General features: G+C 41.4%; 2 protein-coding genes and 1 long non-coding RNA gene across 7 annotated transcripts in view; 2 read left to right on the top strand and 1 right to left on the bottom strand.

Moving 5' to 3' along the window:
* The window catches only part of LOC308073782 (glutaminase kidney isoform, mitochondrial-like), a 65,983-nt gene extending 58,249 nt beyond the window's left edge, over positions 1-7,734 (top strand). For 2 of the 5 annotated variants that reach the window (XM_080412924.1, XM_080412923.1), the window contains exons 14-18: positions 1,361-1,453; positions 1,800-1,861; positions 4,282-4,358; positions 4,485-4,548; positions 4,949-7,734. In XM_080412924.1, the coding sequence (XP_080269050.1) occupies positions 1,361-1,453; positions 1,800-1,861; positions 4,282-4,358; positions 4,485-4,548; positions 4,949-5,099 (447 nt within the window). In that variant the 3' untranslated portion in view covers positions 5,100-7,734. The remainder of the gene's footprint in view (positions 1-1,360; positions 1,454-1,799; positions 1,862-4,281; positions 4,359-4,484; positions 4,549-4,948) is intronic. The other 3 variants (XR_013932042.1, XR_013932043.1, XR_013932044.1) reach the window with 3 other exon arrangements.
* Positions 7,735-7,953: 219 nt separating this feature from the next.
* On the bottom strand, positions 7,954-8,541 carry LOC308105712. Its single transcript, XR_013934930.1, has 2 exons — positions 8,453-8,541; positions 7,954-8,414 (listed from the first exon to the last, which is right to left on the bottom strand). It is a non-coding gene; the product is annotated as an uncharacterized lncRNA (long non-coding RNA).
* Positions 8,542-14,235: 5,694 nt separating this feature from the next.
* Positions 14,236-26,404, top strand: part of lss (lanosterol synthase (2,3-oxidosqualene-lanosterol cyclase)) — a 74,339-nt gene continuing 62,170 nt past the window's right edge. The window contains exons 1-4 of the mRNA XM_080412960.1: positions 14,236-14,279; positions 15,810-15,978; positions 22,663-22,801; positions 24,118-24,226. Coding sequence (XP_080269086.1) covers positions 14,266-14,279; positions 15,810-15,978; positions 22,663-22,801; positions 24,118-24,226 — 431 coding nt within the window. The 5' untranslated portion in view covers positions 14,236-14,265. The remainder of the gene's footprint in view (positions 14,280-15,809; positions 15,979-22,662; positions 22,802-24,117; positions 24,227-26,404) is intronic.

Raw genomic sequence — 26,404 nt, 5'->3', positions numbered from 1 at the left:
AGACCAGAGATGGCCTTAAACCATTAAGACCTGGAACTTATCTGTGTCACTTTTTGATTTGAGCTAAAAAAAAAACATTATTTTACACTTTGGCTATTCAAAAATAGCAGATCTACAAGCTCATAGCGCGGCACCGAGTGCCTCGCTACGAGCTTGTAGATCTGCTATTTTTGTAAAATCTTGAAAATGTGTGCAAATATTTGGATATATATTGTTTTAAAGCTATAATTTTTAACTCAAATCTTTACTTCTGGGGGGTCCCTGGAACAAAATATTTTGAGATGGGGGTCCACGGCCAAATACATAACATTTTGAGGGTCCTTGACATGAAAATGTTTGAACACCACTACGAATTTTCTGAAAACTGTTTGGATTTAGAAGACATTTGTAGAATCAGCTTCAGGTCTTAATAGGTTAAAGGTAATTAATACAATTTTAAAATCAATTCTGAAAGTGATTAGGATTCAATGTAGGGATGCTAGAATTGGTGAAATATGACCATACTTTCTAGTGCCGGTCAGGACCCGGGCGGCAGCATTCTGAACCAGTTGAATTGATTTGTTAGAAAGACAGGAATATAGGGAGTTACAGTAGTCAAAGGCGTGAATAGATGAATGCATAATTTGCCAGCGATTCCGAGCGTTTTCACTAACCTTTGAAAAACTGCTCAAACCTTTTCATGTCAAGGACCCCCAAAATTATATATATTTGGCCGCGGACCCCATCTCAAAATATTTTGTCCCAGAGGGTCCCAGAAGCAAAGATTTGAGTTAAAAATGTTCGCGTTTAAAATATATTTATTCAAAGATTTGCACACACATTTTCACGATTTTTCAAAAATAGCAGATCTACAAGCTCATAGCGCGGCACTCTGTGCCGCGCTATGAGCTTCTATTATGATCTGCTATTTTTAAATAGCCAAAGTGTAAAATAATGCTTTTTAGCTCAAATCAAAAAGTGACACGGATGCGTTCCAGGTCTTAATGGGTTAAAAGACGATCCATCCACCGATCACTTTAAAAGACGAGGGGGGGGAAGCGTGCCGTTGTGATAATCTGTTCCATCGCCAAAAAGCAACAGAAAGCAGAGAAAAGGGCATTTTTCCAAATCCATTAGAATGGGAGTGAATGTGGCTGCATGTTTTTCTTTTTGCGATCACGTGATTTCCTCCTTCACTGGGAGTCAAATGGGGACTCATAGGTTAGCGAAGAGCGCCATCTAGCATCAAAACACGCGACATGCGTAAAAATAAGTCATTGTCGTTGGATTGACATACGTCAAAACACGTCATTGGCAGTTGGCAGTCAATGAGTTAAAGTACAGTATAATAAAGTATTGAATATTAATATGTATCTTTCAGGACCTGGTGGAGCTGTTCAACTTTCACAACTACGACAACCTGAGACACTTTGCCAAGAAACACGACCCCCGAAGAGAGGGAGGGGACCAGAGGGTAACACACACACACACACACACACACACACACACACACACACACACACACACACACACACACACACACACACACACACACACACACAGCAGGTGAGGCTAATTGACAACTGGACTAGAAGATATTTAAATATTTATCTAAACTATGAAGAACTATGCCTACCCCTAACCTCAAGAAACACTATGATTGTGTAAACCTAAGAATGCCAAATCATGATCACCTCAACACATTGTCGGGGACAGGGATCGGACCAGTGACCTTCGGACTCATAGGCTGCCTCTTGAGGAGCACAGAGTCTGTGACTCAGGGATTGATTGAGAATGTCTGTGTTTGTGTTTTCCTGCAGGTGAAATCTGTGATCAACCTGCTCTTTGCTGCTTATACTGGAGACACGTCTGCACTGAGGAGGTGAGGAAAGAGTTAATTCATACCTGTCTGCACTGAGGAGGTGAGGAAGGAGTTAATTTATACCTGTCTGCACTGAGGTGAGGAAAGAGTTCATTTATACCTGTCTGCATGCAGACAGGTATAAATGAACTCTTTCCTCACCTCCTCAGTGCACTGAGGAGGTGAGGAAAGAGTTAATTTATACCTGTCTGCACTGAGGAGGTGAGGAAGGAGTTCATTTATACTTGATTATTATTAGATATGTGCCTGCCATGCCAAAGGCAAAACACGTCTTGTAATCCGCCATACTTTTTTTTTATCCCACGATTTTGTAACCATTTTTTTCACCCAGTGCCAATTGCCTAAGCTCGTAATCCTGGGAACTACTCTCCCTCTGCCAGCCTAGGGAGAGCCCCGAACTGAGCTCATGCATCCTTCAATGCATTAGGAGTGAGCAGGCCGCTCCTTATCATCTGACAGGGGGGAGGGCGCCATAATCCCCCATACTTAATAATATTTAATATCCTTAAATTTCTCACCGTTACCAAGGCGACGTAATACGCAACAAAGAACTTGGAAAAAAAACCTTGACTTATTTTTCCAGAAAAATCAGAAAACACCTCACTTTGGAGCCACATTACTCTGGCATACTGTTACGCAGAAACGTGACACAGCCCACACTAACAGGGACTTTATCATGGTTCAACCGGTATTCAAATACGTCTCCGTAATCACAGTTCAAAGTTTGGGTGGTTTAAGCCAACTTTCGAATCTAGAGTGCGGCAGACGAGGAACTCCAGCTCCCAGTATGCTAAATGCTTCAAACTTGGTGGGTGGTACCACAGACTTCCACGGTCCACTGTTTTTTCACGCCGTTTGGTGAACCCCCCAAGGTTTGTGCCCTGTGCTGTGCTGCTTTTATCCGTCAGATTGGGACGTTCACGGCATATTTTGCGTGTCTGTGTGTCAGGATGCGAGGCAACACTCACACAATCACGTGCAGCATGCGTCCCCTCCCCCTGCGCCTAATGGCTGTACATGGGGCCGACGCGTGCTTTAGCATGATTGTGTGAGTGTGGCTTCAGGAAGTAAATTCCTAGCCTCTAGTTTTGCTAAAAAATAAAAGCTTGGAAATTCCTGTCCCAGCTGTTGGTATGCAAAAGCGCCTTGCGTCGTCTGATGTGCCGCGCATTATTTATTTTGGGTGCGCATGCACACCTGCGCACCAGTTATGTGCACCCCTGGTTATAGCAGTGTTTAACACTTCAAATGACCATACTTCAGTGTTATAGCAGTGTTTAACAGCATTGTTTAACACTTAACAATGCTGTTTAGATAGCATGTTGCTCAGACAGATTCTAGGTTCATTGTAATGCGGTTTAGATAGCATGTTGCTCAGAGAGAATTTCTAGGTTCATTGTACAGATTAAATACAGCAACACGTCTCTCTCACCAAATTCTGTTCAGTGTTTGTGATAATTGCATCTACATCTAGTAGATGCACAAACTTGGTAAAACTCAACAATTGTTTCAGGATACAGATCACAGGTACAGGAAGCATCGCCTCCTCCATCTACTATTGTTTGTGTTCAAGAATGTCTTATTAACTCATTCACTGCCATTCACTAAATGGCCCAAAAAGCCCACACTGCCAGGATTTTGCGATTTTCTTACCTTTTCAAGTAGTCACAGAATATTTCTCTCTAGTATGATCGATCCCCTGTGTGTGTGTGTGTGTGTGTGTGTGTGTGTGTGTGTGTGTGTGTGTGTGTGTGTGTGTGTGTGTGTGTGTGTGTGTGTGTGTGTGTGTGTGTGTGTGTGTGTGTGTGTGTGTGTGTGTGTGTGTGTGTGTGTGTACAAACATTCCCGTGTCATTTCATCCATGTTCCATCTCTGTGATAACCCAGACATCTTTACATCTTTGACAGCTAATACACCAGATGTTGTTGTGGTGAATGAAGAGTCCAGGGAAGTGTCTGTGTTAGAGATAGCATGCACCTTTGACCTTAGTCTAGAGGAGGCCTTTATGACCAAGGTCATTAAATACCAACCACTCCTACATACCATCTCAGAGCTAGGTTATAGGTGCAGACTATTTGTTCTTATATTCGGCAGCCTGGGACATACCCACTGACTAGTTGTTAGAGGGCTTCAACAACTTAGGATGCCCAAAAAGGAGGCAAAAAGGCTGGCAAAGTATTGTGCTATCTCTGCTATAATTGGCAGTCGCCATATATGGCGGAGACGCTGTTACTTATACCCGTAGAGTACTGAGTGACATGCCTATTGTATCATGAAAACATATGCCATGATTTTGTGAATGTAACCCTACTGCACCTATAATATTTGTGTCCCTGTATGTATTATCCTTTATGTGGACATAAATAAATGGTTAAAGTGAGTGTGTGTGTGTGTGTGTGTGTGTGTGTGTGTGTGTGTAGGTTTGCGTTGTCTTCCATGGACATGGAACAAAGGGATTATGACTCCAGAACAGCTCTCCATGTAGCAGCAGCAGAAGGTCAAATATGATGATTATTATTATCATTATTATTATCATTATTAGTCACGGTAGGTTTTGTAGTTTGTCCTGTTGTGTGTCCGTGTTAGTCTGTGGCTAACTGTGTGTGTGTGTGTGTGTGTCCAGGACATGGAGAGGTGGTGCGTTTCCTGTTGGAGGCCTGCAAGGTCAACCCTGTTCCCAAAGACAGGTTCGTACCATAGATTACATACCATACCGTACCATAGATTACATACCATACTGTACCATAGATTACATACCATACCGTACCATAGATTACATACCATACTGTACCATAGATTACTTACCATACCGTACCATAGATTACATACCATACTGTACCATAGATTACATACCATACTGTACCAACATTGTGATGTATGTTGGTATAATTAGATGTGTGTAGGTGTGTATTCTCAGGTGGGGTATAACACACCCATGGACACCGTGGTGTGTAAGGTTGTGTGTTTTGATGCACTGGTGTTTATTAGGGGTAACACACCCACAGACGAGGCGCTACACTTCGGACACCATGGTGTTAGGTTGTGTGTTTTGATGCACTGGTGTTTATTAGATGTGTGTACTTTCAGGTGGGGTAACACACCCATGGACGAGGCTCTTCACTTCGGACACCACGAGGTGGTGAAGATCCTTCAGGACTATGACAACCAGCCTCGCCCCCAGAAGAGCAGCGACGAGGTCAAAGAGACGGCCGAGAAGAACCTGGATGGCCTGCTGTAGGGGGGCGCTGTTCCCCGCTCTCTAAAAGACACACCCTCATGCTGCAGGGGGCGCTGTTCATCCCGCTCTCTAAAAGACACACCCTTCATGCTCTAGGGGGCACTGTTTCCTCCCTCTAATGCTGCAGTCTGTGGACCACCATGCTAATTGTTTGTTTCCAATAAGTAGGAGCTTAAAGGAGTAGTTCACCGAGAAATAAATACTTGTTTTCTGTCAATTACACACCCCATGAAGCCTTGAATTCATGGAGATTTATTTGTTTGTTTTTGTCGCATTCCTGAGCCTCCTAGTCTCCTACGGGAGACATTAGCATCTTTCTGCCGTCAGTAGGAATGTCTCAGGATGGAATGCTCCATGAATTCAAGGCTTCATGGGGTGTGGAATTGACAGAAAATAAGGGGGCCTTCACACCTGGATGTTTTAGTGCGATTAAAACGAACCCTGGAGCGTATTGTCGGAAAGTGCGGTTCGTTTGCGCTGGTGTGAACACGCATTGCAACTCTGGTGCGGACCAAAAAAAACAACCCTAGTTTGCCAAAAAGAATGGGGGTCTCGGTTCGCTTCCAAGTGCACCAGAGTTGGCTTCACTGTAGATGTGAATGCAATCCCATTACATTACATTACGGAATGTAATGTAATGTAGGTGTGAATGCAATCCCATTACATTACATTACATTAAATTACATAATGTAATGTAATGTAGGTGTGAATGCAATCCCAGCCAAAAATAACAAGTAAACCAAAATACACTCGATAATAATGGTTATAGTGGTACATATGTTTTTCAATGTATTATTCTAAAAAGGATGATAACTTCCGACCAAATCATTAACTTATTATAGAAATATTGACCAAATAGGAATAATTTAAACCAAATGCCGAATGCATGACTTGCAAAAAGATCGCCTTTGTGAATGGGGAAAAAACAGGCTTATAATATCACTGGCACATCATCCATCTGACTTGTGTATTTCTAGTGGGGATTTTAGGAAAGGGGCTGTGCGTCATTCTGCCAGAAAGCCAGAAACAATAAATTTTTGCAGTTTCACTAGAACTCCATAAGTCCGGAAATGTAATAATAAATAGGCCTACCACAATGAAATACATAATACATAAAATAGACAATGAAATGAATGAATAAAAAACAGTCATATTTTAAAAAAATAGCCTACAATTAAATAAATGCATTTATTTATTTATTTCATTGTGGTGTTTATTTGGACCAATGGACTTCCATAAGTTTCCCTAGAAATGCTGTCCAATAAACAAGTGACCGTTTCAACCACATGACATGTTTATAATATTAGTATTATTATGTTTACATGTTTGATGCGTTTGACAAAGTGCAGTGTGAATGCAAACCACACCAAATGGGAAATGCAACAATGTTTTAACTACAGCCCCGAATCTCACAGAGTCTACCGAACTACCAAACTACTACTAGTCTACCGAACTACCAAACTAATACTAGTCTACCGAACTACCAAACTACTACTAGTCTACCGAACTACCAAACTAATACTAGTCTATACTGAACTACAGGTGTGAATCTGCCGTGTTTTGGTTGAACTACTCCTTTAAAGTTCTACTACATCAGTTCCAACACGATGGATTGATCATTGTTCTATTAATAGAGCTCAACAGTGATGTTATTGTTCTATTAATAGAGCTCAACAGTGATGTTATTGTTCTATTAATAGAGCTCAACAGTGATGTTATTGTTCTATTAATAGAGCTCAACAGTGATGTTATTGTTTATTAATAGAGCTCAACAGTGATGTTGTTGTTCTATTAATAGAGCTCAACAGTGAGGTTATTGTTCTATCAACACATTGAGTGCCATAACCGTAGATCTACGGGAGGAGATTTTTTTTTCTTCCACATGGGGCGCTCTAACACAACTTTGGAATGATCCGCGGACGCGGTAAAATGGAATGGAGGGATGTGAATCCTGTCCAAAAAACCTACCTCCCGTCCACTCCCATTATAAGATCTTGGGAAAAAGTTCCATATCTCCAAATATTTTTTACCGTGGTGAAAACGAGCCATTTTCGACGGGCGATCACTCTGCAATGGCGGATCGCGTTAGAAATTTTATTGTTCCAGTCGGTCCGCGACCATCGTGCACGCACCATTTGTTTACATCCGGGTCCTCGTGGAGCCGTCTACAGCTCTAAACAGCGCAGCGTAAACGGTAAGAACGCTGGCATTAGATCTACCCTGTTTTAAAAAACCTCTGGCACTAAATGTGTTAATAGAGCTCAACAGTGATGTTATTGTTCTATTAATAGAGCTCAACAGTGATGTTATTGTTCTATTAATAGAGCTCAACAGTGATGTTGCCACAAAGTATAAAATCCCCTTCATCAAACATCACAGGTTTACAAGTGTAAAGAACTGGCTGAATTATTATTATTTTAATTTGAGTAGTTTTAGTTTCAGAGAATAGAGACAAAGACAAAACGCTCTATCACCATCGTCTCTATTGTCTCATTCAATTTTGCGCTAAAGTTTTTTATTTTATTTATTTTTTTAACTTTCTGTTTTGTTTGTAAACTGGGATCATTTTCCCAGCATGCTTTGCGCTCAGGCTGTACAATGCTGCTTCTTTCATTTTATACACTGTTGTATTTTAGATGCTATTTACATATAATAATATGAGATATATATATATATATATATATATATATATATATATATATATATATATATATATATATATATATATATATATATATATACATATATATATATAAATAATGTAAGCTGTAAATTGTTTATTTATGTACACCAGAGGTAGAACAGTTGTGTGACATGAGCAGCTAGAGATGTTCAATGTATTTTTGGAAGTATGTGGAGGGCTCTGTGCTTGGTCCCCTCCCTGTTTCCCTCTACACCAAATCGCTCGGCCGGAAATAGCCGAGCTTGTAGATCTGCTGGATGTTTGAACAGGTTCTGCTCTGAATGTGTTGAATTCATGTTAATAAATTCAAATCTAATTATAATCTAATTGTTAGGGATCCACCCATATATCGGCCACTTATCGGCATCTGCAAATAAGTTGACATTCACCGATGGCCAGTGTTAGAACTACGCGTTACAAAGTACCACGTTACTCGTTACTGTAACGCCACTACTTTTTACTCGGTAACTAGTTGTGTATCTACTAGTTTTCATCATACTGAGCTACAATAGATGAAGGTTGAGAGTTGTGTCATCATACTGAGCTACAATATATGAAGGTTGAGAGATGTGTCATCATAGTGAGGCTACAGTAGATGAAGGTTGAGAGTTGTGTCATCATAGTGCGATACTCTAGATGAAGGTTGAGAGTTGTCATCATAGTGAGCTACAATAGATGAAGGTTGAGAGTTGTGTCATCATAGTGAGCTACAATAGATGAAGGTTGAGAGTTGTGTCATCATAGTGATCTACAATAGATGAAGGTTGAGAGTTGTGTCATCATAGTGAGGCTACAATAGATGAAGGTTGAGAGTTGTGTCATCAAAGTGAGCTACAATAGATGAAGGTTGAGAGTTGTGTCATCAGAGTGAGCTACAATAGATGAAGGTTGAGAGTTGTGTCATCATAGTGAACTACAATAGATGAAGGTTGAGAGTTGTGTCATCATAGTGAGCTACACTAGATGAAGGTTGAGAGTTGTGTCATCATAGTGAGCTACAATAGATGAAGGTTGAGAGTTGTGTCATCATAGTGAGCTACAATAGATGAAGGTTGAGAGTTGTGTCATCATAGTGGGCTACAATAGATGAAGGTTGAGAGTTGTCATCTTGTGCTTCAGCAACGTGAAAACATATACATCGTCGCTGTCGGGCAGAAACCAACTATCTCCATTTTTCTACTTTTTCTTGTTTTTTAATTATATAGTGCTATTGAACAGCCTTTACGTCTGTGTGTGGGTTTTACAAATATTGAACCAATGAAAATTATTAAAAAGTGCTTAACCCCATTGGATCCTAACTCCAACTCAGGTGTTTTTCCCGTTTGACTTTGTCATTCTAATCAATGATGGACAAAACAACATCTCCACATTAATGGTCAAAAACCTCCTAACTCCACTTGAGCTATATTTGGGTAAAGTGATGATACTATAATTATAATATAATATAATGTATTTAGTATAATTATAATATAATATAATATAATGTATTTAATATGATATAATATAATATAATATATTATAATGTATTTAATATAATTATAATATAATGTATTTAGGTTAAGTGATGATAATATAATGTATTTAATATAATAATAATATAATATAATGTATTTGGGTAAAGTGATGATGATATAATGTATTTAATATAATATAATATAATGTATTTGGGTAAAGTGAGGATAATATAAACACACATTCAAGTATCTGACAATGTGTAAAATCACCAACTTTGATGAGGGAGTGTTGTTTTATTTTTCATTTACTGAAAAGTTAATATTTTGCACATCGTTGGTTTCTGCCCGGCAACAGAGACATACATTTTGAAGTCTAAATAAATAAATAAAAGTAACGCGAAAGTAACTATAGTAACGTAACTAGTTACTTTTAAAATGCTGTAGCTAGTAACGTGTCCAACACCGATGGCAGTAGCCCATATGTGTGTGTGTGTGTATATATATACATATATGTATACATATATATATATATATATATATACATGTATACATGTATACATATATGTATACATATACATACAGTAGCCCATATGCTAGATGTTGGTGAGTTGCAACATGTTTTACAACAGAGATGTACGTATTTGTTTCCCTGGTGGCGTAAGAGGGGAAAATAATATCGACAAAAACAAACAAACAAATCTCTGTGTATTTGTATCGCCGTCATTTTACACATCGGTGTCGGTATCAGCCCACAATTTACATTTGTACAAATGGAACCTCATGGACCTGTATGGGTCCATTTTGTTCCATGTGTACACTCAGAGTTACAGACCTGTAAGGGTCCTTTTGGTTCCATGTGTACACTCTCAGAGTTACCGACCTGTAAGGGTCCATTTGGTTCCATGTGTACACTCTCAGAGTTACAGACCTTTAAGGGTCCATCTGGTTCCATTAGTACACTCTCAGAGTAGGGGTCCATTTGGAACCCCCTATAGGAATGTAAAGGGGACCCTTAAGGAATCAGACTGTTAAGGAACCGGAATGGTTAAAACTCTAAAGTACCCAGCCCTACGTCTCAGTGGAGCCCCCTAGTGGAGCTCATACAGTTAGTAAATTATAATTATAAAATAATTATAATATAGTTGTCGTATAATTATAATATCTGAATGTGTTGTGGATTCATGTAATGAATATATTTTACTATATAATATTAGTCATGTTAGTCAATATATTTTACTATATATTAGTCATCTTTCATGTCCATGTGCACTGTGGTACGTGTGTATTATCATTATTATTATTATTATTATGATTATGATTATTATGATTATTATTATTATTATTGTAAAGAACTCATTTGAGTTGAATGGGGGAAAGGTGGCTGGAATTATTCAAGTATTATAAATAATCTTTATAAATGTTATATTTGATCCAGCCTCTAATGAACCAGCATTCATTCAGAACAAACATTTATGAATATTCAAATCATCTTGCATTGGAGATTGGCACAGTACACTTTATTATTTTCTTTGTTTATTAAAAAAAAAAAATGTCTGGATGGATTCATAGTGATTTTATTTGACCAAAGTTTTTTTTTATGAGACTTATCATTTTGTTTGATTCATTCATAAAATGTTGTGCCTTTTGCCCAGGATTCCCAAATCAGATCTGAATCAAATGGTGTTTTTTTTTTTTTTTTTTTGGAACGATTGATTAATTAAAGTCGAACAAAAAACGATTGGTATTTACAGTAAACCCCGCCCAATGAAACATTTATATTTTTTCTCAAAATTTAGAAGAGCCAATATTTTTTTACCCCCCTTTTCTCCCCAATTTAGTTGTTATGCTAAATAATTCCTCCCCCCCATATTTCTGTGTTGCCACTGCTGTATCCTACTGACTCACCTGCCAGTGAGGAGCCCCCACCGGGAGGATGTAGAGCCTTCGTCCTACTCCTCCCGCGCAACACTCCCTGCTGACAGGCTCCGCCCCCAGCCCGTAGGAGTACATGCAGTGACACTTATCCTCCTCCTCCCCGCCTGGCCCCTCCCCCGTGTTCTTATAGACGCCCGACACAGCCGGATGCACCACGTGGATTCGAACACCCAACCTCTGTGGTGGTGGGCAGGGACTTTCCCACTGCCCCACCCGAGCGCTCCCAAATAAACATTTAAAAAAGTCAATACACGTAGATCTGCTACTAATGCTATTTATTGTACGATGAAGTAAACAGCATATAGGGCCATAAATTAATGAATTAATACTGTTTGAACCAGAGCTGTAGTGAATGTAAACATTTGTCTAATGAACGCCAGTATGTCATTAATGAATTAATTAATTAATTAAACGCTATTTGTCCCCAAAGGTGAATCAATGCACCATTTTTGAACAACAGAATGTATGAAGGATAATTCTCTTTTGATGTGTTTGTTGTTGAATGTCGTGTGACGGATGTTCCATAAGATGTCAAAATGTAAACCAATACAATATGATTGTCAAATAAACAAATCTATGAACATTGTGTTCTTATTTACCCACACAAACACATGTGTATGTGACATGACACACTACTGACACACTACTGACACACACATGTCTATTGTCTATGTGTTGTGTTCTAACCCTAATAAAGAAAAACATCACATGGATGCACCTTGGACCTATCATCAGTGTTAGTAGCCTGGGGTCATCGGGTGTTTCGGGTCTCGCAATAGTCAGTCCTAACTGTGTGTGCAGCCTGATCGCCAGAGAATTAGTATACATTGCACGGATCCAGTGCACGTCATTCCGTGCATAGTCGCCTAGAAACCCCGAAATTCCATGCATATGTATGGCGAGTCCCACGGTGGGCGTAACCAGTCGCAAACCTGGAAAAACCCGGAAGCAGAGCAGTCCCCACAACAAAATTTACGATTCTGTGCCTATCGGTACATAACTCAAACGGCGCTGAGTAGGCACAAGGGAATGTCGCAACGTTCGGGACGGCAACTCGCTCGCTTTAGCTCGCTCGGTGGCCCCTTACGTGGCGACAATTCCCTTGAGACTGTGCGCCTCCGAAATGGTTTAGTCACAATGGGGGAGATGCGAGGCGGCTATGCACGGATTTTCCATTTGTCTATGCACGGAATTTCAAAAACGTTCAAAGAGAACGTTTCCTCTGGCGATCGGGTTGCTGTGTGTGTGTGTGTGTGTGTGTGTGTGTGTGTGTGTGTGTGTGTGTGTGTGTGTGTGTGTGTGTGTGTGTGTGTGTGTGTGTGTGTGTGGACAAAAAGATCAGCAGCACAATAAGTCTGTCAGTACATTTATAATATAATATTATCATTATAAGATAAGATAGGAGAGGCTCTGGCACGTGGAGGGACTAGGCTCTGTGGATGGCCTCCTGGCCTCCTTCGTCTTACCAGGTCCAGGACCTGAGCGCTGCACCAGACTCCCCCCATTCCAAACATGTCCTTCTGGCGTGATGGTTTCTTGGGCCTTGGTGGTACTGCAGGCTCCACTTGCGACTAGCTTGAATGGCCCTCCTAAAGGCCTCACCGTGGATTTGTTGGGCTTCTTCCTCATGGAAGACACAGGCTGGGACGCTAACCCATACTGCTCCCGGATGCTGTCTACATTCTGGCTGTCAGTGGTCACCAAACTATTCCTGGTTGTCACATAGTCTATTCCTATGAGCCACTATAAATAGAATAACTAAAGAAAAACATCACATGGATGCACCTAGGACGTATCATCAGTGTTGTAGCCTGGGGTCATCGGGTGTTTCGGGTCTCGCAACATACAACATACACCCTCGCCCAGGTGACCCAGCCGGGGTTGATCAAGCCCCGACTTACGTCCCAGTAGCTACCCACAGTCAGTCCTAACTGTGTGTGCCGCCTGATCGCCAGAGAATTAGTATACATTGCATGGATCCAGTGCACGTCATTCCGTGCATAGTCTTCTAGAAACCCCGAAATTCCATGCATATGTACGGCGAGTCCCACGGTGGGCGTAACCAGTCGCAACCTGGAAAAACCCGGAAGCAGAGCAGTCCCCACAACAAAATTTACGATTCTGTGCTTATCGGTACATAACTCAAACGGCGCTGAGTAGGCACAAGGGAATGTCGCAACGTTCGGGACGGCAACTCGCTCGCTTTAGCTCGCTCGGTGGCCCCTTACGTGGCGACAATTCCCTTGAGACTGCGCGCCTCCGAAATGGTTTAGTCACAATGGGGGAGATGCGAGGCGGCTATGCACGGAATTTCGGGTTTTCCAGTTGTCTATGCACGGAATTTCAAAAACGTTCAAAGAGAACGTTTCCTCTGGCGATCGGGTTGCAGCGTGTGTGTGTGTGTGTGTGTGTGTGTGTGTGTGTGTGTGTGTGTGTGTGTGTGTGTGTGTGTGTGTGTGTGTGTGTGTGTGTGTGTGTGTGTGTGTGTGTGTGTGTGTGTGTGTGGACAAAAAGATCAGCAGCACAATAAGTCTGTCAGTACATTTATAATACAATATTATTATTATAAGATCAGCAACACAATAAACTCTGGATAAGAGTCTAAGGCTAAATACCTAAATAAGTAAATTGCAATAACAGACAATATCACACACACTTTATTTAGCTTTTTGTTTTCTCATTCATATTTGTGTTAGTGTTGTTAAGGGTGATTTATACTTAGTTCAGCGGCGGTGTCGCACAAAATAGCAGATCTACAAGCTCACCGCGTTGTGAGCTTGTAGATCTGCTATTTTTTTCGTCCCGTTTGCTGCCAACGGATACTGCCCGTTCATTGGACGGTAAACTCTTCAGATCCACCCACTCCTGTAGCCGTTCTGTCTTGTGGTTGGACAGCTGCAGCTGGGCTCATCGTCTCTCCATCGGAAGGCACCGCGGTGAACCTTGGGAAATGTAGTCCCGTGGCGCGTGGAGCCATGTTGCTCCACTCACTATTAAAAACTACAATACCCAGGGAGCAACGCGAAAGGGGGCGGAGCCTCGGACTGGACGAGAGAAACCGAGGTTTAGAATTCATGCATTGAGTTTCTTCACAATGACAGAAGGAACGTGAGTATTAACTTTATGTTATTTATAACTTTTACATGTTGTTTATAATATTATTATGTTATTTCTAATGTTATTATTATTATTATAAAGTTATCACAAGGAACGTGAGTATTATGTTATTTAGAACTTTTACATGTTGTTTATAATGTTATTATTATGTTATTATTGTATAGACCAATTATTTGTTTACCAACATTGAGACTGGATGCACAGGTGATTGTTTCATGCAATCAATTCTCAACCTGTTGTTTTGGGGTGTGCAGGTTTCAGCACACCCCAACCCCCTCTTGTGTGTTGGCTAGTGCTGCGCGTCCTAGCGAGACCTGACAGAATGGGTTTCATTTGCAACCAGTATGACGCTTGCAACCAGTGTGACATCGTCTGTTAAGGGGTATATTAATAAGTTACATGATGAGATTAAATGTCGTTGTAAAAGACAATTATAAAAGATGATAAATCTATATTTATATTTATATTAGCACTCACACCTGTGCAGGTAACAAAACTATTACACTTTTTTATAATGAATAACATTATTATTATATATTATATACAGTGTTTTCTTTGGTATAAACCTACGTACATTTATTTATTATAATACAGTGTTTTCATTAGTATAAAACTATCAGTACATTTATATATTATAATACAGTGTTTTCATTAGTATAAAACTATCAGTGCATTTATATTTTATAATGAATAACGTTGTTATTATATATTATATACAGTATTTTCATTAGTATAAAACTATCAGTACATTTATATATTATTATATACAGCGTTTCCAATGTTCAAACATATTAAATCATCAAATTAAGCAAACATAAAGGCTGTCAACAACATCACTGATTTTACAGAGATTTGAATTAACCCTACAGTTTTTAACATGCCAAACTAATGAAGTGCTTTTATTATCTTAACATTTAGCATTACATTACATTACATTCATTTAGCAGACGCTTTCATACAAAGCGACTTACAATAAGCACATGGAATTGTATTAATTTGCAAATAGTAAGTAAAAGTATCAATACCCCTTTGTAGAAAAGTCTGTTAAAGTACATGTTCGTATATATATATATATATATATATATATATATATATATATATATATATATATATATATATATATATGTGTATATATATATGTATATATATATATATATATATATATATATATATATATATATATATATATATATATATGTATGTCCTACCAAAACATTACAAAATATTATTTATTAACACACTAATTAAAAAATATTTTTGGTGAAAATATATTCTTAAAGGATTTATATATATGAATTACATAAGATTTATACAATGTTTTGGTCTGGTTTCCTTTTTTTCTAATCTAAACTTGCACTCTGCCAGAAAACACCTTTGTGTTTCAGACAAATATTCACAACTTCAAACATTTATTTAAATGTTTTGTTAAAAGCATTAAAAAACTAACCATGTGTATTGATAACATGGGTGTAAGAATGTACTATTATCATCATCTTTGTTTAAAAATAAAAACATTTCCAGATATCTTCGTAGAAGGGGAGGTCCATATAAAACGGAGCCAGCCACTGACCTGCAGCGATGGAGGCTGAGCAACGTGGAGGGCAGACAGAACTGGACGTACCTGGACCCCCAGCAGAGCCTGGACCCCCAGCAGAGCATGTTGGAGGCCTTCTGTCTGGGACTGGACACTGTAAGATACCATACTACCATACCATTCTACCATACTACCACCATACCACCATACCATACTACCACAATACTACCATACTACCATATACCACCATACTATTGTATATGATCTTAACATTCTTATATTATACCATTATATACTGCATACACATTTTTGCTGTACTATATTATATTATCATATACTATCTTACACTATTATATTTGCTACTATTGTTATTGTTACTACTTGTACTGTATCTCTTTCTGTCTCTCCTCAGTCTCTCCCTCTCTCTCTCTTCTTTCCCCCGACACAGTCGAGGCAGAAGGCCGCCACCCTAGAGCCTAGGGTCTGCCTGACGTTTCTTCCAGTTAAGAGTTTTTCGTTGCCACTCTCGCAAAATTGCTTGCTCAGGGTGGGATTGTCGGGTCTCTTCTCTATATGTAAAGTGTCTTGAGACAACTTGTTGTGATTTGACACTTTAATAAAATTGAATTGAATTGAATTGAATACTATAGCCATACTACCAGTTACATTGTTTTAATGTTAAATGCTGTGTATCGTTTGCGACTCTATCGTATCGTTTGACCCATTGCAATGCTTTGAAATCACTGCTTTATGTCAGCTAAGTACTGTAGGTGTAGGCATACTGTCACATGTTCTGAAGCAGTCCTACTGTAGGTGTAGGCATACTGTCAGATGTTCTGAAGCAGTCCTACTGTAGGTGTAGGCATACTGTCAGATGTTCTGAATCAGTCCTACTGTAGGTGTAGGCATACTGTCAGATGGTCTGAAGCAGTCCTACTGTAGGTGTAGGCATACTGTGAGATGTTCTGAAGCAGTCCTACTGTAGGTGTAGGCATACTGTCACATGGTCTGAAGCAGTCCTACTGTAGGTGTAGGCATACTGTCACATGTTCTGAAGCAGTCCTACTGTAGGTGTAGGCATACTGTCAGAGATGTTCTGAAGCAGTCCTACTGTAGGTGTAGGCATACTGTCAGATGCTCTGTAGCAGTCCTACTGTAGGTGTAGGCATACTGTCAGAGATGTGCTGAAGCAGTCCAAAGAGAACGTTTGGATTACAGTGGCTGATGGATTCATGAACTAAATTACAGAGGTGACGTCTGCTACGTAAAAACTAGTCATTTCTTATACAAACATGGACATTTATGCACACGTAAACCTAATTAATCACATGTTATTAGAGATTGATTGATTGCTTGATTGAATATTTTATTAGACAGAAATGTAAAACAGCACGGGCACAGTCAAGCACTTTGGTCTGAGAAGCTTCTAGTAGTGACCACAGCCTTTGGTCTGAGAAGCATCTAGTAGTGACCACAGCCTTTGGTCTGAGAAGCATCTAGTAGTGACCACAGCCTTTGGTCTGAGAAGCATCTAGTAGTGACCACAGCCTTTGGTCTGAGAAACATCTAGTAGTGACCACAGTCTTTGGTCTGAGAAGTGTCTAGTAGTGACCACAGTCTTTGGTCTGAGAAGTGTCTAGTAGTGACCACAATCTTTGGTCTGAGAAGTGTCTAGTAGTGACCACAGTCTTTGGTCTGAGAAGTGTCTAGTAGTGACCACAGTCTTTGGTCTGAGAAGTGTCTAGTAGTGACCACAGTCTTTGGTCTGAGAAGTGTCTAGTAGTGACCACAGTCTTTGGTCTGAGAAGTGTCTAGTAGTGACCACAGTCTTTGGTCTGAGAAGTGTCTAGTAGTGACCACAGTCTTTGGTCTGAGAAGTGTCTAGTAGTGACCACAGTCTTTGGTCTGAGAAGTGTCTAGTAGTGACCACAGTCTTTGATCTGAGAAGTGTCTAGTAGTGACCACAGTCTTTGGTCTGAGAAGTGTCTAGTATTGACCACAGCCTTTGGTCTGAGAAGCATATAGTAGTGACCACAGTCTTTGGTCTGAGAAGTGTCTAGTAGTGACCACAGTCTTTGGTCTGAGAAGTGTCTAGTAGTGACCACAGTCTTTGGTCTGAGAAGCATCTAGTAGTGACCACAGTCTTTGGTCTGAGAAGTGTCTAGTAGTGACCACAGTCTTTGGTCTGAGAAGTGTCTAGTAGTGACCACAGTCTTTGGTCTGAGAAGTGTCTAGTAGTGACCACAGTCTTTGGTCTGAGAAGTGTCTAGTAGTGACCACAGTCTTTGGTCTGAGAAGTGTCTAGTAGTGACCACAGTCGTTGGTCTGAGAAACATCTAGTAGTGACCACAGTCTTTGGTCTGAGAAGTGTCTAGTAGTGACCACAGCCTTTGGTCTGAGAAGCATATAGTAGTGACCACAGTCTTTGGTCTGAGAAGCATATAGTAGTGACCACAGTCTTTGGTCTGAGAAGTGTCTAGTAGTGACCACAGTCTTTGGTCTGAGAAGCATATAGTAGTGACCACAGCCTTTGGTCTGATAAGCATATAGTAGTGACCACAGTCTTTGGTCTGAGAAGTGTCTAGTAGTGACCACAGTCTTTGGTCTGAGAAGTGTCTAGTAGTGACCACAGTCTTTGGTCTGAGAAGCATATAGTAGTGACCACAGTCTTTGGTCTGAGAAGTGTCTAGTAGTGACCACAGTCTTTGGTCTGAGAAGCATATAGTAGTGACCACAGTCTTTGGTCTGAGAAGTGTCTAGTATTGACCACAGTCTTTGGTCTGAGAAGCGTCTAGTAGGGACCACAGTCTTTGGTCTGAGAAGCATATAGTAGTGACCACAGTCTTTGGTCTGAGAAGCATATAGTAGTGACCACAGCCTTTGGTCTGAGAAACATCTAGTAATGACCACAGTCTTTGGTCTGAGAAGTGTCTAGTAGTGACCACAGTCTTTGGTCTGAGAAGTGTCTAGTAGTGACCACAGTCTTTGGTATGAGAAGTGTCTAGTAGTGACCACAGCCTTTGGTCTGAGAGGTATATAGTAGTGACCACAGTCTTTGGTCTGAGAAGTGTCTAGTAGTGACCACAGCCTTTGGTCTGAGAAGCATATAGTAGTGACCACAGTCTTTGGTCTGAGAAGTGTCTAGTAGTGACCACAGTCTTTGGTCTGAGAAGCATCTAGTAGTGACCACAGTCTTTGGTCTGAGAAGTGTCTAGTAGTGACCACAGTCTTTGGTCTGAGAAGTGTCTAGTAGTGACCACAGTCTTTGGTCTGAGAAGTGTCTAGTAGTGACCACAATCTTTGGTCTGAGAAGTGTCTAGTAGTGACCACAGTCTTTGGTCTGAGAAGTGTCTAGTAGTGACCACAGTCTTTGGTCTGAGAAGTGTCTAGTAGTGACCACAGTCTTTGGTCTGAGAAGTGTCTAGTAGTGACCACAGTCTTTGGTCTGAGAAGTGTCTAGTAGTGACCATAGTCTTTGGTCTGAGAAGTGTCTAGTAGTGACCACAGTCTTTGGTCTGAGAAGTGTCTAGTAGTGACCACAGTCTTTGGTCTGAGAAGTGTCTAGTAGTGACCACAGTCTTTGATCTGAGAAGTGTCTAGTAGTGACCACAGTCTTTGGTCTGAGAAGTGTCTAGTATTGACCACAGCCTTTGGTCTGAGAAGCATATAGTAGTGACCACAGTCTTTGGTCTGAGAAGTGTCTAGTAGTGACCACAGTCTTTGGTCTGAGAAGTGTCTAGTAGTGACCACAGTCTTTGGTCTGAGAAGCATCTAGTAGTGACCACAGTCTTTGGTCTGAGAAGTGTCTAGTAGTGACCACAGTCTTTGGTCTGAGAAGTGTCTAGTAGTGACCACAGTCTTTGGTCTGAGAAGTGTCTAGTAGTGACCACAGTCTTTGGTCTGAGAAGTGTCTAGTAGTGACCACAGTCTTTGGTCTGAGAAGTGTCTAGTAGTGACCACAGTCGTTGGTCTGAGAAACATCTAGTAGTGACCACAGTCTTTGGTCTGAGAAGTGTCTAGTAGTGACCACAGCCTTTGGTCTGAGAAGCATATAGTAGTGACCACAGTCTTTGGTCTGAGAAGCATATAGTAGTGACCACAGTCTTTGGTCTGAGAAGTGTCTAGTAGTGACCACAGTCTTTGGTCTGAGAAGCATATAGTAGTGACCACAGCCTTTGGTCTGATAAGCATATAGTAGTGACCACAGTCTTTGGTCTGAGAAGTGTCTAGTAGTGACCACAGTCTTTGGTCTGAGAAGTGTCTAGTAGTGACCACAGTCTTTGGTCTGAGAAGCATATAGTAGTGACCACAGTCTTTGGTCTGAGAAGTGTCTAGTAGTGACCACAGTCTTTGGTCTGAGAAGCATATAGTAGTGACCACAGTCTTTGGTCTGAGAAGTGTCTAGTATTGACCACAGTCTTTGGTCTGAGAAGCGTCTAGTAGGGACCACAGTCTTTGGTCTGAGAAGCATATAGTAGTGACCACAGCCTTTGGTCTGAGAAACATCTAGTAGTGACCACAGTCTTTGGTCTGAGAAGTGTCTAGTAGTGACCACAGTCTTTGGTCTGAGAAGCATATAGTAGTGACCACAGTCTTTGGTCTGAGAAGTGTCTAGTATTGACCACAGTCTTTGGTCTGAGAAGCGTCTAGTAGGGACCACAGTCTTTGGTCTGAGAAGCATATAGTAGTGACCACAGCCTTTGGTCTGATAAGCATATAGTAGTGACCACAGTCTTTGGTCTGAGAAGTGTCTAGTAGTGACCACAGTCTTTGGTCTGAGAAGCGTCTAGTAGTGACCACAGTCTTTGGTCTGAGAAGTGTCAAGTAGTGACCACAGTCTTTGGTCTGAGAAGTGTCTAGTAGTGACCACAGTCTTTGGTCTGAGAAGTGTCTAGTAGTGACCACAGTCTTTGGTCTGAGAAGTGTCTAGTAGTGACCACAGTCGTTGGTCTGAGAAACATCTAGTAGTGACCACAGTCTTTGGTCTGAGAAGTGTCTAGTAGTGACCACAGTCTTTGGTCTGAGAAGCATATAGTAGTGACCACAGTCTTTGGTCTGAGAAGTGTCTAGTATTGACCACAGTCTTTGGTCTGAGAAGCGTCTAGTAGTGACCACAGTCTTTGGTCTGAGAAGCATATAGTAGTGACCACAGCCTTTGGTCTGAGAAGTGTCTAGTATTGACCACAGTCTTTGGTCTGAGAAGCGTCTAGTAGTGACCACAGTCTTTGGTCTGAGAAGTGTCTAGTAGTGACCACAGTCTTTGGTCTGAGAAGTGTTTAGTAGTGACCACAGTCTTTGGTCTGAGAAGCATATAGTAGTGACCACAGTCTTTGGTCTGAGAAGCATATAGTAGTGACCACAGTCTTTGGTCTGAGAAGCATATAGTAGTGACCACAGTCTTTGGTCTGAGAAGCATATAGTAGTGACCACAGCCTTTGGTCTGAGAAGCATATAGTAGTGACCACAGTCTTTGGTCTGAGAAGTGTCTAGTAGTGACCACAGCCTTTGGTCTGAGAAGTGTCTAGTAGTGACCACAGTCTTTTGTCTGAGAAGTGTCTAGTAGTGACCACAGTCTTTGGTCTGAGAAGCATATAGTAGTGACCACAGTCTTTGGTCTGAGAAACATCTAGTATTGACCACAGTCTTTGGTCTGAGAAGCGTCTAGTAGTGACCACAGTCTTTGGTCTGAGAAGCATATAGTAGTGACCACAGCCTTTGGTCTGAGAAGCATATAGTAGTGACCACAGTCTTTGGTCTGAGAAGCATATAGTAGTGACCACAGTCTTTGGTCTGAGAAGTGTCTAGTAGTGACCACAGTCTTTGGTCTGAGAAGCATATAGTAGTGACCACAGTCTTTGGTCTGAGAAGCGTTTAGTAGTGACCACAGCCTTTGGTCTGAGAAACGCGAGAAAATAAATTCGCCTTCATGACCGGAGGTCCCGCCCTCCGGTCAGGGCGCCCTCCGTAGTATATCAGGGGGCGTATCCAAACCCTTACGTCGGAAAAAGACTTTCTTCTTCTCGTCTGCCTTGAACAAGAAGGGTGTCTTGGCGAGACCTCTCGCTTCGTACTTCATAGAATATAGTTCTATATTCAGTACTCCGCTGCGAGGTCTCGCTATGGGAGAGATTTATTAAACTCCCTTATTGTAATGGTAAATGGTAAATGGTGCATTTATATAGCATCCCGAAGTTTCAATTTACCAGCCCAAGGTATGTCAATGCCTGGCTGGAAGTGACACTTAGGACCGTATGCGCCACTGGGGGCGCAGTTACGTCCAAGCTGTAGAACCTGGGGGCAAGACCCAACAACTGATCCGACTTCCCTGAAGTCTGTGATCTGTCTACATACACTCTCATTGGCCTCACCGCGCAGAGACTGTGAAGTCTCTTATCCTCCTGTGATGCTTAGTGGACACTAAGGCCCTCACCGGGCAGAGAAGGTGCAGTCTCTTAACCTCCTGTGATGCTTAGTGGACACTAAGGCCATCAGCAACGCAGTTTGAGCACCAGATGCTTTATGCTAATCTGGGAAAAAAACGAACGACTGTCAAGGGGGTCTGATAAGGTAAAGTGTGAGTCTTCTCACACCATAGCTCAAACCTGTGCCATTCCCTGTCGTAGCTCTTACCAGTAGCTGGGGCTATGGCACTGTGTGTGTGTGTGTGTGTGTGTGTGTGTGTGTGTGTGTGTGTGTGTGTGTGTGTGTGTGTGTGTGTGTGTGTGTGTGTGTGTGTGTGTGTGTGTGTGTGTGTGTGTGTGTGTGTGTGTGTGTGTGTGTGCGCGCGGGTCCGTGTGTCCGGTGTGTAGTTTTATTTATATAATGTTTATGTCTCTACAGAGTGGGTTCATACCAGACAGTGAGCCGGTAGACACGGCAGCGGAATCGGCTCTTAAAGGAATGAACTTCTACAGTCTGCTGCAAGCTGAGGACGGACACTGGGCTGGAGACTACGGAGGACCTTTGTTTCTGCTTCCAGGTTATATTTATGACATAATTTATACCACGTCACACGTCAGACTTTTAGAAGTTAGGTTTAGATGTTTCCCTGTAGTGTGTTTGCCAGATGATAGTACTTGTCCGAATTAATTTTTCCGGATAAACGTTATGTTGTCCCGCTACTGTCCCTCAGTTTTTGCGGCACACACTCAAATTGACCGTCTTCATTGGCATCCATTTTGCTAAGACATACGTTGTATAGTTTAATTGATATTAATTTATTAGTGAATACATTTTTCCCCATTAACTTGAAATGGGATATGCAAAAACTCCCATTCAAGTATCTTTCTCTCGGAAACCGTAAGGGCTAAGGATACAACACTTAGAGAGGTTCATAGTCCAGTGCCCTAATTTTGAACAATATAATTACACCAGTCGGCCTCATGGTGGCGCTATAACAGCCTACTTTACGTTTCGGCATATAACTCTTGAACCGTAGGTCGTAGAATAAACAAATATTTTCCCCTGGATTCTTTAGGTCATGACGCAACTCCCCATATAGTCCACGCCCATTTGCGTATGTATAGATCTTCCGCCATTTAGAGTTTTCTTCAAAGCACTCTTGCTCCTCCTCCTACAGATTTTGTCCTTTACACATGATCTCTGGACCCATGCGATGAACATATGCGAACTGATTTTTGATAGTCCATACCGTTCGTCCGTAATAAAAATCCCGAACGAAACGTCTAGTCAATCAAAAATTTGAATCACTTCACGAGGGTCGTGTACTCAACGAATCGCCAAAAGCACCCAGGGGGCGCCACAAATGTGCAAAATGTAACCGTTTGATGCAAAAATAGATTTTTGGGGGGAGTAATCCTTTCAACATGAAATACAAGCGATCTCAGGAGTGACATTACAATGTAATTGGCTTGCATCATTTGTGGGAGGGGACAGTTTCTTTTGTGGGAGGGGCCTATTTCCTAAAATCAAAAGTCATGTATCACAAACGCAGGATCCGATCAGGTTCCAAAAAATACCAAATTCGAATCGGACGTCGCACGGTATTCCTCCCAGCGTAATCGTCGTGTCCCGGCGGCCGCAACCTGCAACTTGCGTCGGCGCAACCACACTTACAATTTCCCAGAATTACAAATATTCTAGTTTATACTTAGTTGTGCTGCAATGTCACAAACTGACTGATCTACAAACTCACAACTTGTGAGTGTGTGTGTGTGTGTGTGTGTGTGTGTGTGTGTGTGTGTGTGGTGTGTGTGTGTGTGTGTGTGTGTGTGTGTGTGTGTGTGTGTGTGTGTGTGTGTGTGTGTGTGTCGTGTGTGTGTCGTGTGTGTGCAGGTCTCCTCATCACATGTCATGTGACTCAGATCTCGCTGCCTGAAGCCTGGAGGAAAGAAATTATCAGATATCTGAGATCTGTTCAACTGTCTGACGGAGGATGGGGACTGTAAGTTATACAAGACCAGGAGACCTGGTTCTGCCAGACCCAAAATGAAGTCCTAGTATGTAACACACCTACAAACCACTTTATAACTGAAGTTCATGATGTCATGAATAGTTTGTGACGAAAGGGGACGTCACAAACTTTTTTTTGGCTGGGGCCGGAGGACAAATGGCCCCTGCCCACAGTGGCGTGCACAGACATTTTGAGGGGCAGGCGCTCAAGTGAAAAAAAAGGGCACCTTCTGGGGGGACGCCATCGCGCGGCGGCGATTTTTTTTTTGGGGGGGCCCAAAACCATTTGGAGGGTTTTCGGGGGCCCCAAACCCCCCAAATGCGTAGGAAAATATGCATAGGAAAATATGCATTTTGGCACAGTTAGACCTATAAAAAAATGTTGCCTTTTGTCTGACCTCTACCCTGAAACCTGCCTGGCTTGGTTGAACCTGCCAGGGGTATGACCCCTGCCAGTATAGACCCCAGGGTCTATAAAAAAAAAATATATATATATATATATATATATATATATTTTTTTTTTTTTTTTACCCCAATTTTGATTGGGTGGGCAGGATGCACGTTTGGGTGGGCACTGCCCACCCCTGCCCCCCCCTAGAACCGGCCCTGGTGGAACCGCCGGCTGCCTTAGTAGTGTGAGATTTATTAAAGGCACATCTTGTAGGTGGTAATTGCATATATATTTATTTCAATAGCCATATGCTGTCTGATGCAGATGTTTATAATATTCAACAGGTTGGTTTCTGGTAAATTATTGTAACAATTTAAATAAGCAACAACAGAACAAACAAAGATTGCAGTGCCACATTGTGCATGCTTTAGCGTCTTTAAAATAAATAACTGACTAAATAATGACTTGAGTGAGCATTGATTGATTGACTGAATACTTTATTAACAAGTGACTTTTAAGACCTTTTTAATACCTCAGAAATAAATAAAATGAAATGAAAAAATAGCATTACTACATCAAAAGTAATCAACCTGAAAAGGTTGAGAACCACTGGGGCCTGGGCTAACTCACCAGAGATCACACAGGGATTTTACATAACAAAAGCTTGTGGCATCAACAGAAAATTCCTTAATTAGTCTATTTAACTTAGCTATAAAATAAAATAAAGCTAATAAACTAAAGTGAATAATACTTTGGATGAATGTGAATATTTGTTGTGAGACTTGTGCCAACAAATCAGCTCTGTTCTTCATGGAGTCTAGAATGTTTTGGCAATCTGTAGCAGCAGCGCCCTCTAGCCAGAGCATGTACGTTTTCACACTTTTTCAAAGAATAAAGGAGTCTCCATTGTGGTCTTATTATCATTGTCTTTCTCCAGTCCTACTTTAAAGGAGCATCCTCCTTGGTGCCATGTCTTTGAATATTCTGATGACCTCACTATAATTGATCTCGATGTCTGTCTCTATGGCAATCAGGAGAAGGTCAGAGAGCCGTTCTTCTCCACACAGACTTCTCAGTTGGTTCTTGATAATTTTCAGCTTAGAAAATGATCTCTCCACAGAAGCTGTTGTCACTGGCAGTGTTGCATAGATTTGTATCATCTTCACAAAGGCTGGAAAGATGAGCTGGCCCCTGTTTTCCCTCAGTATGGCAAAGATTTCTTTGAGGTTTTCTGAAGGAAAGCTGGAGTGGAAGACCTTCAGTTCTGCCTGCAGCTGGTCCTCGTCTTCTCCATAAAAATCACAGAGGATGTGGACAGCTTCCTTTGCTTCTGCGTCTGGGTTGCTTACCCACTTGGCATGTACTGTTAAGGGGTGGAAGGACTGGATGATTTTGTCAGTGGGACTTCCACTTCCAGGTGTGTTCCCCTTGAATCTCCTCTTAAGCTCCTCAGTCATACTATCCAGAAAGGTGTAGTACACAGTACTCCTGAAGTATGCCTCCACAGAGTCAAACTGAGCACCTACTTGAGACACTGTTGGGCCGTGTTGCAAACGCTTTGGCACTTTCCGTTTCTTGTCCTGACCAGGCACTACAGTAGGCACTTCAATGTCGAGGCTCTCTGCCTTCTCTGATGCACATTTAAATATCTCCCCAAACCTCTCCTCAGACCTCATGGTTTGCAATGTGCGAAGCACACCATCAATCACCTTGTAGGCAGTGGAGTGGTCCAATCCTTCTTTCTGCAGAGAATCTGATGCCAAAGCAGTGACTTTGAAC

Source organism: Gymnoscopelus braueri (assembly GCF_963280865.1).
Source record: "Gymnoscopelus braueri genome assembly, chromosome: 18".
In the NCBI taxonomy this organism is placed as follows: Eukaryota; Metazoa; Chordata; class Actinopteri; order Myctophiformes; family Myctophidae; genus Gymnoscopelus; species Gymnoscopelus braueri.
This window is presented reverse-complemented; position numbering and strand designations above follow the sequence as displayed.